General features: G+C 39.3%; 1 protein-coding gene across 1 annotated transcript; it reads left to right on the top strand.

Moving 5' to 3' along the window:
* Positions 1-343: 343 nt before the first annotated feature.
* On the top strand, positions 344-14,187 carry ZKSCAN1 (zinc finger with KRAB and SCAN domains 1). Its single transcript, XM_072641448.1, has 6 exons — positions 344-491; positions 7,540-8,057; positions 8,361-8,508; positions 9,564-9,652; positions 9,925-10,051; positions 12,447-14,187. The coding sequence occupies exons 2-6, from the start codon at positions 7,629-7,631 to the stop codon at positions 13,340-13,342; spliced, it is 1,689 nt and encodes a 562-aa protein (XP_072497549.1). The 5' UTR covers positions 344-491; positions 7,540-7,628; the 3' UTR covers positions 13,343-14,187.
* Positions 14,188-14,666: the final 479 nt, after the last annotated feature.

Below are 14,666 nucleotides of genomic sequence, written 5' to 3'. Positions count from 1 at the left end.
AAAGCACTTTGTAACTGTATCTATAAAAGTCCTGCTTTGGAAGACTGATTCCCGAATATTTTATGCATGTTGTGGTTACCTGAGATGATATTTCCCTTTCTATTGTTGCCTCTTGGGTTCTGTTATTATTACTATAGAAACAGTTTATTTCTGAGGATTTATTTTGTAGCTCCGTCAATTCATTCTTAACAAAGACGCCTTCCTTCCTAAACTCTGCTGAGGTGCCCCCGGGGCCTAGGATTGATACAAAGTAGACAAACCAAAGAACCAACGAGACGTGGACACCTCCGGAATTCCTAGAGAGTCCCCAGAGTTCCTGTTCCGCCCCGGAAGCTAAGTCCTTGACTTACTTCCGCCCTTTGTGACTCATTGTGTCTTTCTAGGCGTCCGGAGGGCCTTGCTTCTCGTCCTTCCTCCTCTCGTCTCTCCGGTCTTCAGGGGTCCGCACTCCCTCCCTTGTCACCCTGCCCAGTGCTGCCCCTGGGTCCGTGGTGAGTAAGTCTGGACCCAGGGGTTGGGGGTGGGGGTGCGCAGCGGCCGAGTGCGCCTCGGAGCAGGGCGGAAAGTCCGCAGCCTCGCGGGGTCCACCCTGAGCCCGGCCCGGGCCCAGTGCGCGGAGGGGCTGCCTGCCCGGCTCCAGACAGAGGACTCGCCACCCCCCTGGACGGAGAACGATAAAGGAGGGATCCCGGACAGGCACGGGTGCGGGGGAGGGGGTGTCCTTGTGGGTAGGCGCGGGGGCTCCTTGTCCGCTGCGGGGCTGGAGCCCGAGCTGGGAGTGGGGGATGGGAAGGAGGGGCGGTGTCTGCCCCGAGACTACCCGTCTGGGCTCGGACTGCGGTTCCCTCGGTGGGTCCTTGGGGATGGCGGAGTAGTGACCTCGCTGTCATTCCGCTCTGGCTTCCTGATTCTGTCGCAGCCTCGGGAATGACTCCGGGCTGGGTTTCAGGGAGGCTTGGGGGCGGGGGGCGACCGAGTCGTTAAGGGCTGGTGACATTCCATCCTAAGGAGCTGGTCGGGGTTGTTTTGTGTCTGAGGCTCTTTCAGCAATTTCGAGTACTTAACATTGTTTGAGCTGGCACGCCTGCTGCGCCAAAGCTGGCAGTTAAACCACTTCTGTCTATTCACGTTGTGATTTGGGCCTAAGAGGTGAAATGGGGCGGTGCAAGGGACAACCCCATCCTTTTTGTTCCAATTTTTGGAACTCAGTGCTGTATTTTAATGAGCGATTTGGCGTTAAGGTGTGTGTGTGTGTGTGTGTGTGTGTGTGTCTTTTTTTTGTTTTGTCTTTTTTTAATTTTTTTAGGTCAGGGCGACAAGTGAATGGTTGAATTGACGTCTCTGTGTTGGATATTTTGTTTGTATTCTGAAGGGCGTTGCTGCGTACTTTAGCAGAAAAAGCACTAGACCCCCAGAGTGTGGAGATCTGGATTCCGTCCCTGGTGTTGTCCCTTACTAGCCGTGTGACCTTGGACGATAACTTTGGACTCTTTAGATCAGTGTTTCCCCATCTGTAAAATTAAGAAATTAGTAAAATGAAGAAATTGAATTGCATGATCTCCCAAAGACCGTTCCGGACCTATTATTTTGTGAATAGAGCTGTGAAGAGTTCAGCCAAGCTGGTTCTCCTCCTCCTTCCCTACACCCCCACAAATACACAATAAGACACTTTCATCATAGAAAGTGGAAATTACATGGACGGGAACCAAAGAAAGCATTTATTGTGAAGCCCAGTTCTAGGCAGATTATGGTTTATGAACAGTTGCCCAATTGAATTGTGGAGAATTTAGTGCAACCAAAACAGAACACTGTTGCTATTTGCCAGCCATTTATAAAAAAAAACAAAAAAACAGCTTTGTCATACAAAAGATCATTTCACTCTCCTGGAAAGTTTTCTGCTGGTTACTACTTTCACTTTAATTATTGTGACTGTTTAGTTAGCAGATGCCTTTCTGGATCATTAGACATATTTGAAAATTTAATAAGACAGAGCTTAGCTTATTCTTGATTTAAACAATCTTTTTAGTTCTAACATGCTTTAAGTTGGATCTAAATGTTAATAGCTTTCATATTAAATCTTAGTTTTTTCCTTCTAATACTTTTGGGTAGAATCTCTTGTTAAATTAGTATTGTTTTTACACGGTGAAATGGCCTTATGGCTCTGTTTTAAAACCTTGTGAATTTTCTGTTTATTGTTGGTCAAAAGTTTTGTACTGGTTCTTTTAGAAACAATTTCTTGAACAGAAGGAGATTTTTTTTGGAATGCCAAGTTCTCAAGTCAATAAATGATTTGTATATAATGCTATGGGAAAACTGGTTTCTAATCTCACCTGGAGAGGATCACAGATCATAAAATTTAGGAATTCTTTGGGACCTTAGGGACTATTCAGTCTAATGCCTTCTTTATATAGATGAGAAGACTGAGGCGTTAAGTGGAGTTAACTCCCCACTAGACAGTAAATTCTTTGAGACAAGATTCTATCTTATTCTTCTTTGTATCCCCTAATACCTGCAATTTGGTAGACATTCCCGTAAATATTTATTGAATTGAATTGCCCAGGGTCACAAAAACTTGAAGCAACTGCTTGGTTTCCTGACACTTAGACCATTGTCCTTTCTATTGTACCATGTGGTCTTCCATTGTTACATGAACGTATTATAAATTAACTGGAAAATGGTATACAGAGTGAAATCTTCAACTTTGCAAACATGCTGTAATGCTTCATCAATTACTCTTCCAGATGTGAAATGCCAAATCATTATATTTCAGGAATTTCTTCATGGTTTTTTAGAACAGATAAAATGATGACCACTTTTTTCATAAAAATGTGTATATTTATTTTGCAGGAGTTTATGTTTGTTTAAAATGCTCCCCAAAAGGAGTGAGTGTAGGTATCTTGTTCTTCAAATCAACCGAAGCAACTTGAATCAAGTTAGTTACCTAGAAAGTTTAAAGCACTTATCCACTTTTCTCCTCTTACATAGCCTTTACCTTGTATTTATTTTGTAAATCCTTACATGTGTACATGTCTGTGGCAGTATCATGAAGCAGTCAGCAAATATTTATTAAGTGCCTGCTTATGGTATCAGCTATGCATTTGGTGGGGATATAACACCCCCTTTAGCTTACTCAAGTTGCCTTTCAATTGCTCCTTGCCTTCACTGCCAAATTACTAGAAAGAATAGCCTATATTCATGGCCTGTCCTTCCCCACTATTCACTCAGTCCTCATTTCCTTATAATCAATCTCTTTTCTGTTCCTACTATTTTACCCTATTATCTCCAAATTCATTAATAAGATCCATGTAGGCAAATAAAATGGCCTTTTAAAGGCCTCATCCTACTGATTTCTCTATCATTTAATATTGCTTACCCTCACTTCTTTGAAGTCAATTTAACAAATATTTGTTAAGGCCTATTTTATGCAAAGTACTATGCTTAGTTAGGCACTGGGAATGCAAAAATAAAAATGGAAGGGGCAAAAAGGTTCCAGCTATCCATCAAGGAACTTGGGAAGAAAAGAAACTAGGGAAGGGAGAGAGCATATAACCCATAAAGTGATTAACACAAAACAATTTGAGGAGGGAGAAAGGAGCAACAATTAAAGAGGATCAGGAAAGGCTTCCGATTGGAAATCAAGAAGCATGTATGGTAGAGAATAATATTAAATTAGTCACGGAAAGTAGGCTGGAGTCAGACTATAAAGAGCCTTAAATGCCAGGGAATGTATATTGAGAGGCAGCCTGTGATAACTGACATTTATAGGACTTTGAAGCATTTGATATATATTACCTAATGTCAGCTACGTTACAGCTTTGAGAGGTAAATACTATAGACATTAAATATCCTATTTTACTGATGAGAAAATTGAAGCACAAAGAGGTTAATTTAAGTGACTTGCCCAGTAAGTAACATATAAGGGAAATTTTCCTTCTCAGATCTTCTCTACTCTGAGTCCAGTACTATATTCAGTCAGAAGTCTAATCAGTAGGACTATCTGCTCAGTAACTCTCTTCTGTCCCCTTCTTAATATTCTAACATTAACCTCTCAGGTTTACACCCATTTCAGTTTCTTAGCTTCATAAGTAGTTATCTAACCAATTCATCCTTTAGAATATTTCCCAATAATCTTACTAAAGTATTATTTCAGAACTGATTCCTTCATGTGCACATTGTCTTTTTAAGTAAAATATATATTTTAAAACAAAATATAAACTCCTTGTTCTGGCATTTAAAGCCATCCTGAGTCTGGCACCAGTTTATCTTTACAGCCTGATCTCATATTAGCTCTCACCCACTTTGAGTACTCAAATATTCCAGCAAACTACTTTCTCCCCCCTCTTCCTTGTTCCTTCCTTTTCATAGCTGAAGGATTTCTACTCATGCCGTCTCCCATGCCTAGAATGGATGCTTCTACTATTCCTTGCCTATTAAAATCATTCCTTTTATGACCCAGTTCTTACGCTTTCCTGCCATCCTTCACTACTCTGACCTAAGTCTAATATTCCTCTAAATATCTTGTGTTGCCTTGTATGTCTATTTTACACTGTATTTTGGTTTTTTGTCTTTTTTCCCCTTTTAGATTATAAATTCATTGAAGGCAGAATCTGTCTTTGTATCCCCATCACCAATGTAGTACTTGATGCATAGAAGGTCCTTAATACATTTTTAAATTTAATTTTGAAATGTTTTCTATCCTCACCCCACCCCAAGCATAGAATCTAGTTGGAGGAACAAGACATAGTAAAACAGACAAGAAAAATAAATAACATTGTAAGATGGAATATGATTCATTTAAAAGGCTGTAGGAGTAGTAGAGAGGTGCTCTGCTACTGATCCAAAATAAATACTGGTGAGAGAACTCTGGACAAGTCTTCAAATCTCTCCTCAGGACCCCAGACAAGTCTGTAAGGGGAGATGTGGGATAGGTGATCATCTGAATCAGTGGTAGGAGTTTCTTCACTGGAAGTACTACGTATGTATGAATGATGTCGCAAATATATGATTTAAAGGAGGAAAATATATTACAACTAAATGTTTTCAATAAATCCCATTTATGTGGCATTTAATGATTTAAAAAGTACTTTTTACAGTCCAATGAAATAAGTAGTGAAGATAGAAGTAGCCTCATTTTATAGATGAGGAAACTACAACTCTCAGAACTTAATGACTTGCTGTAGAGTCACATAGCTAGTAAGTTTCTTGAGGTAGAATTGAAACTTAGTTCTGCTGATTCCAAGTGCAGCTCTCCTTCAACTACACAACACTACCTCCCAGCAACAGATAAATGATTAGTGTTAAAATTCCATGAAGAAAGATTATTGTAGGCTAAAAGGGGTAACTTGACTTTGGCTTTGAATGATGAACAAAGGGTTATTGGAGACAAGAAAACACAAGGCAAAGAGCAAACAGATGGGTTATTTTGACAGGGTTCTGGTAGGTTCATATAAGTTTGTGAGAGATAATGCTCTATTTGTTGGGCATCTTTAAATCAAAGCTAGGGAGTTTAGGCTTTAGACCATGGGAGCTATCAAAGGATTGTTAAACAGGGAAGTAACTTGATAAAAGTCTCTGGTTTTTAGGAAGATTAGTCTTAAGGCCCAAAAGGATGGAAAGAAATGGATTTTAGAGACTTTGTGAAGAAAGAATTGACTGGTCTTGATGCCATATAAGATTTAGTATCTGTTGTTGCATGAATTTTCTTATCTTTTCAACTAGCTAATGCCAATAAACTAGCAGGAGTCAGAAACATTTTACTGCAAGGTATTTCACTCAGAGTGTGACATATCCCACCAGCAATGGAGGGAAATGTGTGTCTGATAATTCAGCAGATGATGTTTATACACCCTCTTCTCCAAAGCTACTCAGCATGAGAAATTAACAGAAGAGATGATGTGATTCCTCCTGAACAGATAGATCACTTAGATTGGGTAAAGGTACTCATTCCTACAAAAGAGGATTCTTATCACTTGTTACAAAGGAGGGGGAAAAGTGTTAACGTAGTCATTTACACTAGACCCAAGGAAGTTAAACTGTTACTTTATCTGATAGGAGAAAGAAGGGGACAACTTCCTTAAACTCTCTAGGGCCCCTTGAGTTTTCTTTTGTACTCATAAAAACAGGGAGAAAGGAGATATTATAGGAGATGGTGGTCCTTGCTGTACAGTGCTGAAACATCACATGGTAAAAAATGGCAAATACAGGACAAAATGGAGTTATGTCACCTCTTAACAACTACTTTCAGCTCCCCACATTCCTTTTTCAGCAATATCCATCAGATTTTGCCTCTTTAGACCTTTATTGACCCCAGAAGAACAAAGGATATTAGATGCAGAGAAGGGTGAATCAAACATAATTCCTAAGGTTTGATCCTGGATGATGAAAAAAATAGTGTCACTAATGAATAAGAGAAGGTGGCATAAATCAAGATGCCAGTTTCAAACAATACATGAAGTTTAGGAGGGGAGTCTCTTTTTGAGTAGAGGATGAACAATTAATTCTTGCTGACTGGGAAAAGACCACTAGGATTCATGTTGTCTATATAAAGAGATCATGTGTCTCTCATTTCATTCTCTTTTTGCTTCTGTCTTTGAAAAGAAAGAAGAATTTTGAGAAGAAAAAGGAAGCTAAAGCCTACAGAGAATTAGAGTAGTAGCAGCCTGCGGCCTAGGGTAGTCAAGGAGGACCCACAGCTGTAGGTTGCTATAAGGGTTGTTTGTTGCCTGGCCTGAAGCCTAGAACCATACCCTTGAAAGACATTTAGATCTAAATTAAAAGAAGTAGGATGAGTTACAAAAAACATTCTTAGCAACTCTGTGCATGTTTAGCATTGGAATAGGAATCATAACAGTTAATTTTAGTGAGAAAGGTACCACATTTTTTTCATGTTTCTTTAAATGTAGAGACATGTGTATTCTGCATTATACTGCTAACATTTTATATTTTCATAAATGCTTCTATTTTTCAGTTTTTAAAGCTTTGAAGTGGAAAATTCATGGTTCTGCTATGGATCTCTGATTAAAGCATGTGCCTTGTCTCTCAGACCAGAGTCCATATAAAGAATGCACTGTTCCTCACTTATTGGCAGCAAAAACTGCAGGAAAAATTTGTAGGGGGAGGAGGTAAGGTGAGGAGGAGGACTAGTAGGCTGGTGATTAGTGTAGGCAGCTCTCTATGAGCAAGTTCTCTCTACTCATGCAGATCAGCAGCTGTTCTGATAACTTATAGGCTTAGAGAGTTGCCTGGGGACACTCAGGTTTAGTGACTTAGCTACATTCTCACCACCTGAATTAACAGACAGGACTTGAATCCAATTTTTCTTGGCTTTGAAGTAGGCCTTCTGGCCTATCCCAGGTAAATGTCATTGTGACAAACCTAAAGAAATCAAGTTAGACATTAATGTCACAGTTGCTTGTCAGCTTTGTTACTAGTCAGAGTTGTTGTCCTCAGTGAATTCCATTGGGAAAGTGGACAAATGTTGGATGCCCTAGAAACATAAGTCATTTCACTTTTTTTTAATAAGAATTTTTTGTAATTCAGGAGCAGTGCAGGAAAAAAAATCCTCAGATATCTCCAGTGTCAGTCCACCTCACAGATTCCATCAGAGTGAGGACGAACTTTGAGCTTGAATGATGACTGCAGAATCCAGGGACGCTGCAGTCATGACCCCTCAGGCTATACAAGATAAAGAGGGACTTGTGATAGTAAAAGTGGAAGAGGAAGATGAAGAGGAACATCTCTGGGGCCAAGATTCTAGTCTTCAAAGAAGTAATAGCCCTTCTGATCCAGAGATTTTCCGACAACGCTTCAGGCAGTTCTGTTACCAGGATACTTCTGGGCCTAGGGAGGCCCTTGGTCGCCTCCGGGAACTTTGCCATCAATGGCTAAGGCCAGAGATGAATACAAAAGAGCAGATCCTGGAACTGCTGGTGCTGGAGCAATTCTTGGCTGTCTTGCCCAGAGAGATCCAGACCTGGTTGCAGGAGTACCGTCCTGATTGTGGAGAGGAAGCAGTGACACTGTTGGAGGATCTTGAGCTTGATTTATCTGGACAGCAGGTGAGAAAGGAGAAATGAAACGTACATTGGGTGAGCAGGGTATGGGCCTTGAAACTGGAGTAAGGGAATACAGCATAACACTGGGGTGGGAAGTTGCTTTGTTAAAAGTTTTTCTGAGTTAAAATTGGAGCTAGTTCCTCTGCTGGATGCTAGGTAACCCCCTTTGTCCTGTTTTCTTGACTTTTAAATCTAGTGCCATTTCTGTGTCCTGTGTTTTGAGGGATTGATCCTTGTCTTTCCTCTGAAGTTTTAAATCTCACTACCATAGTGATTCCTTAATAAGCCCAGCTCACTTGTCCTCAGGTACCAGTCCGTGTACATGGACATGAAATGTTGTCCCGGGAGATGGTACCACTGGGAATAGCACATGGTTCTTCAAGCTTTGAATTCCAGAATCGGACACCCCAGATCAAGCATGTAACAAGAAAGCCAAGTCTTTTACAACAGAGTGGTAAGGAACAAGATTTCATTCCTGTGGTAATAGAGGGATTATACTGAAGAGTGTTATCAAAAGACCTGGACAGGGATGCTCTTTGTGTTTCTTGGATTCACAAAACTGAGCTACTGTACTTCATTGTACAATTTGCAGTGGTTCAGTTCTGTTAATGATTTATTTTCTGTTTCTTATCTCCATTGTCTTTGCACTTAGCACATTTTCAGTTTTACAGTAACTTTTAAGATCTACTTATGTTTCCCCAACATCAGAAGTTATTCTTGTTTTGAATTTTTCCCATTGTACACATAGTGCAATTAGTGTAGTCATGACCAACTCGTCAGTGATGCCTATTCACTGTGCTCTTATCATAGTTTGTAATAAAGTATCCCAATTCTGTCCAAATTTGTCACTGTCTAAACATTCAACCCATGTATTTTCTCAAAATGCGTGTTTATTATGATCATGCAGTAGAAAAAAACATAGGGAAGAAGAGAGCAGGGCAGATAGAGATAAAATTGGAGAGGCAGAAACATAGACTCTTACACAGTAACATTACTATCTTTTAGACAATTACTGTTTAAGACATTTTTAAAGCCGCTTTTTATTTTCCCAATTATGATCAAGTCCTCTGGTCCTTGCCTCTTGACCTGCATGAAATTGAGCCACAAGTCAGACTCGGTACATGTATTCAAAGTTATCTATTCCTGCATGTTGTGATACTTAGAAATCAAGAGTAGCCTGTGACAGTAAAAGAACAACCAGAAGTCACACGTGGGACAAATCATTTTAACTTGTTTGAGCCTCCATCCTTCTTCAGAATGAAGTTGTTGGACTCATTTATCTTTCAGGTCTGTTCGAGCTCTAAAATGCCATTGACCCCTTTGGAATTTTACTGCCTGAAAGTAGAGGATGAGTAGGCAGGAACCATATCTTTTCTACATTCTTTTGAGTTGTTGTACTTAGCATTGGGTGGGAGTGGAGGTTAAAAATCGGGGATGGAGTCATCTTGTATTCTGCGTTCAAGAAAAGCTTTAAGACAGAACTGATATCACAGCTCCTTTCTTCCTCAGCTTACCCTGCTTCCCATGTTCCTGTTTCCCATGAGAGGGGTCCCAGAGACCAGGCTGTTGCCTCTGCACTATTCACAGCAGATTCCCAGGTGAGTTGTGGGCCTCCTCTGTCTTCACTAAGACCTTTGTTTTGATATTGTTCTGGAAGTTTCTTCTGTAGATCTTACCTACTATACTCATTTTCTACTCAAATTAGGCTAGCTTCCTATGTCTTAATTGCTCTCTCCCCTTTCTTCCTATCCAAAAGCCCATACCCATTTAGGATCTTTTATGGTATGCATTACTTTCTCTTAATCTTAATTCATCATAGGTTTGTACTAGGTGTGTTGAAAACTGAGTTGGGAATCTCATATTGTTTCAGGCATTGGTAAAAATCGAGGACATGGCTGTGTCTCTCATCCTGGAGGAATGGGGATGTCAAAACCTGGCTCGGAGGAATCTCTGTAGAGACAACAGACAGGAGAATTATGGAAATGTGTTTTCCCAGGGTAAGAACTCATGGAGGTGTAAAGGGAGATCATTGTCTAATAAGATTTCTTTGCCTCCTGGTTTGTTAGTTGTGGTGTTTATGTGTTCAGCAGAGAAATGGCCAAGAGGGCCTGTCCATAGATGAGAGCATTTGAGTTGGTGTTCAGAAGCAAGATTTTTCAACTCCCTGTTCCAAGGTCACAAAAACATTTGTTAATTCTGTTTAGGATCACTGAAAATGGAAAAAGAGAACTTCTTGTGATTTGTGTCATTATCTTCTTCATCCCTCCAATTACCCAGAGATGATCCTCTCCCAGTTTTATTGGATGTCATTACTAAGAATCTTTCTTTGTCTCTTAGCAGGGAACAAGCAGATAAATTCATTATCCTTTTGAACTAAAATATCAGTTAGTCCTCTGGGAGCACTGTCACTGAACTCTATGGAGGGTCCTCTCACTTTAATATATATTCTCTAGTTAATTCTTCTTTGTTGCCATTCACTCCCACTGAACAGTTTTCTAGAATGGTGCTTTGTAATTCTACAAACATTCCTCATTTCCTTCTCTGTGCCCAGGATTTCCAGATGTTACGTGATTACCTACTAAGGGCTGTGGGTCCAGAAAAAAATCTATTAAGAGAGACTTGGTCTGTTTACTCTACTGTTGTACATTTTCTACCTTTTATTAGACCAACAGAAAATGTTTATTTAAGGTGTTTACAATTAATTTTCTACACTTTTTTATGTTCCCACAAGGTAATAGCTCAAAGAGATAACATGCAATGGAAGCCAAACACTTAAGATTTCCACTCCCATAGAAGAGAAGGAGAGAATCAGAGAATGGGAGGAAGTAAAAATAGACTTAACTTCCTGTTCATTTTGTTTGACCTTTATGATATTTTGGTCACTGAATTTAAGTCTCTGAGGTAATTAATTTCTTCTAAGCACTATGCCAGAACCACAATAAGTTGCTGCTAGGTGACCATACCTACTTAGGGTTGCCTAGTTCCAGTACTTAAACTTCTAGAAGGAAACAAGAATTTATTAAATACCATGTGCCAAGCACTTTAAAATATCTGATTTGATCCTCACAACAACCCTTTGAGGTAAGTGCTGATTATCTCCATTTTATAGTTGAGAAAACTAAATTAAGTAACTTCCCCAGGGTCACATAGCTTCCTACTGTCTAACTGAAGAGCAGTGATGTAAGAAATGATCTGTTTTCACTTGTCCTATGAAAATATACATTTTTATTAAGATAACAGAACTGATTTTGGCTTAAAGCAATATAGAAGTTTTAGAGCAAAGTATAAATTAAAATATTCCTAGGAATAAATGTATTTATTGCTAAACCGAACTACAATTAAACCGTGCTCTTGAGTACCTTTGTGTTTGTTATCTTACCATGAAAGGGAAGACTTCAAGGCTTATATCCTGTTTGCCCTTTGATCCACCTTATCCTTAGAGCATCAGGGAAGGTATTAATTGTGCTAATTATACATTGCTGGAATAGCCTCTCTGTCCCTCTGTGTCCTCTGTCCCTTTATTCTAGCACTCACTGCTTTTTTAGTTAGAGATCATAGGTATGGAGAAAATGCTTTGAGTTTCTTCAGGCAAAGGTCCATCTGACCTCTTCAAAGCTTCTTGCCCTATTTCTTAATTGCCATCATACCAAGAGAATGCCGTCACAGAAAGGGAGAGATGTGGTTTTTTTTTTAATTTCTAGATCTTATTAAATAATAATTTACATTTTTAGTACTTTATGCTTACAAAGTGCTATATATACATTATTTCATTTGATTAAGCAAAACAATGTTGTTTAAGCAAATGATTTATATGGATATGTGTATGTAAATATATATGTAAAGGTATATGTATGTGTATGTATATTCATGGTATTTATGAGTTAACTATAGGAATTAGTATTATAGGAAATGGCAAGAGGAGCTTCAGGTTACTGTTATCCTTTTCTTCTTCCCAGCTCCTAACCTCCTCTTTCCTATTTATTTCTTTTTTCCATTTTTTTCCATATTGACATCTTTTTCTTCTACTATCTCCCTTCCCCTCCACACACAAATTTCACCTAATGGGCCTTGTTCTTCTTGCTCATTGTCATGAGTTACCTGTTTTTATCACCCAGTCTTTGCCTTTTTCTCTGTTCTCTCTTACTTTTCTGTCCCTCCATCTTACTTGGTTTTATTATCCATTCAGTTCATCTCTACTGACTTAAATTTCCCTTTAGCACTTCTAAAAATTACTTCTCCCAATTGTCCCTTGATACTTTGCCTTCTTAGGCCTTGTCACTTGCTTCCCTTGTGAATCCACTTTGCAGACATAGCCATGTTTTCACTTGATTATTGAGCACTTCAAATTCTCAACGAAAGAAAAGGATGATGCTTGTATTTTCTGTTTGTCAGGTTGTGGAAGCAGGACAACCAATGAGGAGTCAACTTCAAAGGAAGATATTTCAGAAGCAACAGGATCTCATGGGGAAATATCTGGAAGATTCCAAAGAGAATTAGGAGAAACATGTGAACAGGAAAGCAGGTTAGAAAGGCAACAGAGAAATTTAGAGGAGAAACTGAGACTAGAAAAAACAGAGTTTAGACAGATGACAGTCAACAAGACTGACAAGAAAGCACCCACAGGGGAGCGAGGCCATCGAGAAAAAGGCAAAGGATTGGGGAGAAGTTTCAGTCTGAATTCAAACTCTGCTTCACAGGAAGAAGTTCCTACAGGAACAAAGTCCCATAAATGTGATGAATGTGGCAAATGCTTTACAAGGAGTTCCAGTCTTATTCGACATCGGATCATTCACACTGGAGAGAAGCCCTATGAATGTAATGAGTGTGGGAAAGCTTTCAGTCTTAACTCAAACCTCATTCTTCATCAGAGAATCCACACTGGAGAGAAACCCCATGAATGTAATGAGTGTGGGAAAGCTTTTAGTCATAGCTCAAATCTTATACTACATCAGAGAATCCACTCTGGAGAAAAACCTTATGAATGTAACGAATGTGGCAAAGCTTTTAGTCAGAGCTCAGACCTTACCAAACATCAGAGAATCCACACTGGAGAGAAGCCCTATGAATGTAATGAATGTGGCAAAGCTTTCAACCGAAATTCGTACCTAATTCTTCATCGGAGAATTCATACCAGAGAAAAACCATATAAGTGTAATAAGTGTGGGAAAGCCTTCACCCGAAGTTCAACTCTTACGCTACATCACAGAATTCATAACAGAGAGAGAGCCTCTGATTATAGCTCCACCTCACTAGATGCATTTGGTGCATTCCTGAAAAGCTGTGTATAAAGTAAAATTTCCCATTACCATACATAATTTCAAAGATGTGTGCCCATGGGAAAAATATTTGGCCTCTAATATATAATCAAATCACACTTTAAAAGTACATCAAAGAGCAGTCCTGCCTTTGTCAGTATAATCTGTGGGCATTTGTTTCTGCAACATAACCCTCTACAAGAAAAGTTAGTCAGATAGATGATCTTACTTAAGAATACATGCACACATTAAAATAAACACCTGACTTTTTGGGAATGAGGACACTCATGAGAAGCTAGTCAAACTTGTTGACACAAGGGATCCCTGTCTGCAGCCACCAATGTAATCGTTGAAATCCACCAAGCTTGAGATTTGTATCCCCAGTACCTAGCACAGTGCCTGGCACATAGTAAGTGCTTAATGGATACTTGTTGATTAATTGGCTTAAACTGAGATTGAGGCATTTTTTTCTTTCTGCAAAGCAAGCAATGCTTGTCCAACATCTTTTTGTGTATCATGACCCATAGAAGGATACTTATAGAATCCTGGGCTGGGACATGCTGCTAAAACAAAAACATAAGTAATCAAAGGTGGGATGCCAAAGCTGAAGAGATCTAAGGCTATGCAGATCAAAACCAAACCAAAGACTTCTATCTCTTCCTGAAGAGTATGTATGGATGACTCAACTCATAGCTCTCTAATAGGAGTACAGTTGACTCCATCCCCATCACAGAAAAATTCTATAGAAATGACAATACTCTCCCTTTCCTGAACTCCTATAGTATTGTAGTGTTCCTGTAGTCTTATATACAATTTAGCTTTTGATTGTATGCTGTCTTTTAATTGTCTCATGAATGTAGTAAATCTTATCTCCACAATGAGATTCTAAGGAACTGATCTCTCTAATAGCCTTAGCAAGAACTGATGGGAGATTATCATTTGATGACATTATTTTGTTCCTTGCTAAATAAGTACTCACTGACTTCTTAACAGGGCTCCCACACTGAAGCAGGAGCCCTGCTAAAGTAGAGCAACCCAGCCTAATTTCTGCAGAAACTACCACTTATTGTGATATAAAATTCTAAAACTCTGTAGAAAGTTATTCTCTGAGCTCTTTAAACATAGAAGGAAGGCACTGCTTACATGCCTACTTAAAATCTTTTTAAATATATAAAGTGTTGGCTAAGTGCCACAAGATTTTAGAGGCATCGTTATTTATCACCTTTAAGAAGTTAATTGAAACAATGACTGACCCGCTTTGGTTGCTATGATGATAAGATCCTAACCGTAATGCTCTCATATTAGCTTGCACGGCAAGACAAATTAGGTCCCCTCCAGATGTGGTCAGGCAAGTGGG

This window comes from Notamacropus eugenii, chromosome 2 (genome assembly GCF_028372415.1).
Source record: "Notamacropus eugenii isolate mMacEug1 chromosome 2, mMacEug1.pri_v2, whole genome shotgun sequence".
Taxonomy (NCBI): domain Eukaryota; kingdom Metazoa; phylum Chordata; class Mammalia; order Diprotodontia; family Macropodidae; genus Notamacropus; species Notamacropus eugenii.
Note: the sequence above shows the minus strand (reverse complement) of the source record. Positions and strands in the feature narration are given on the sequence as shown.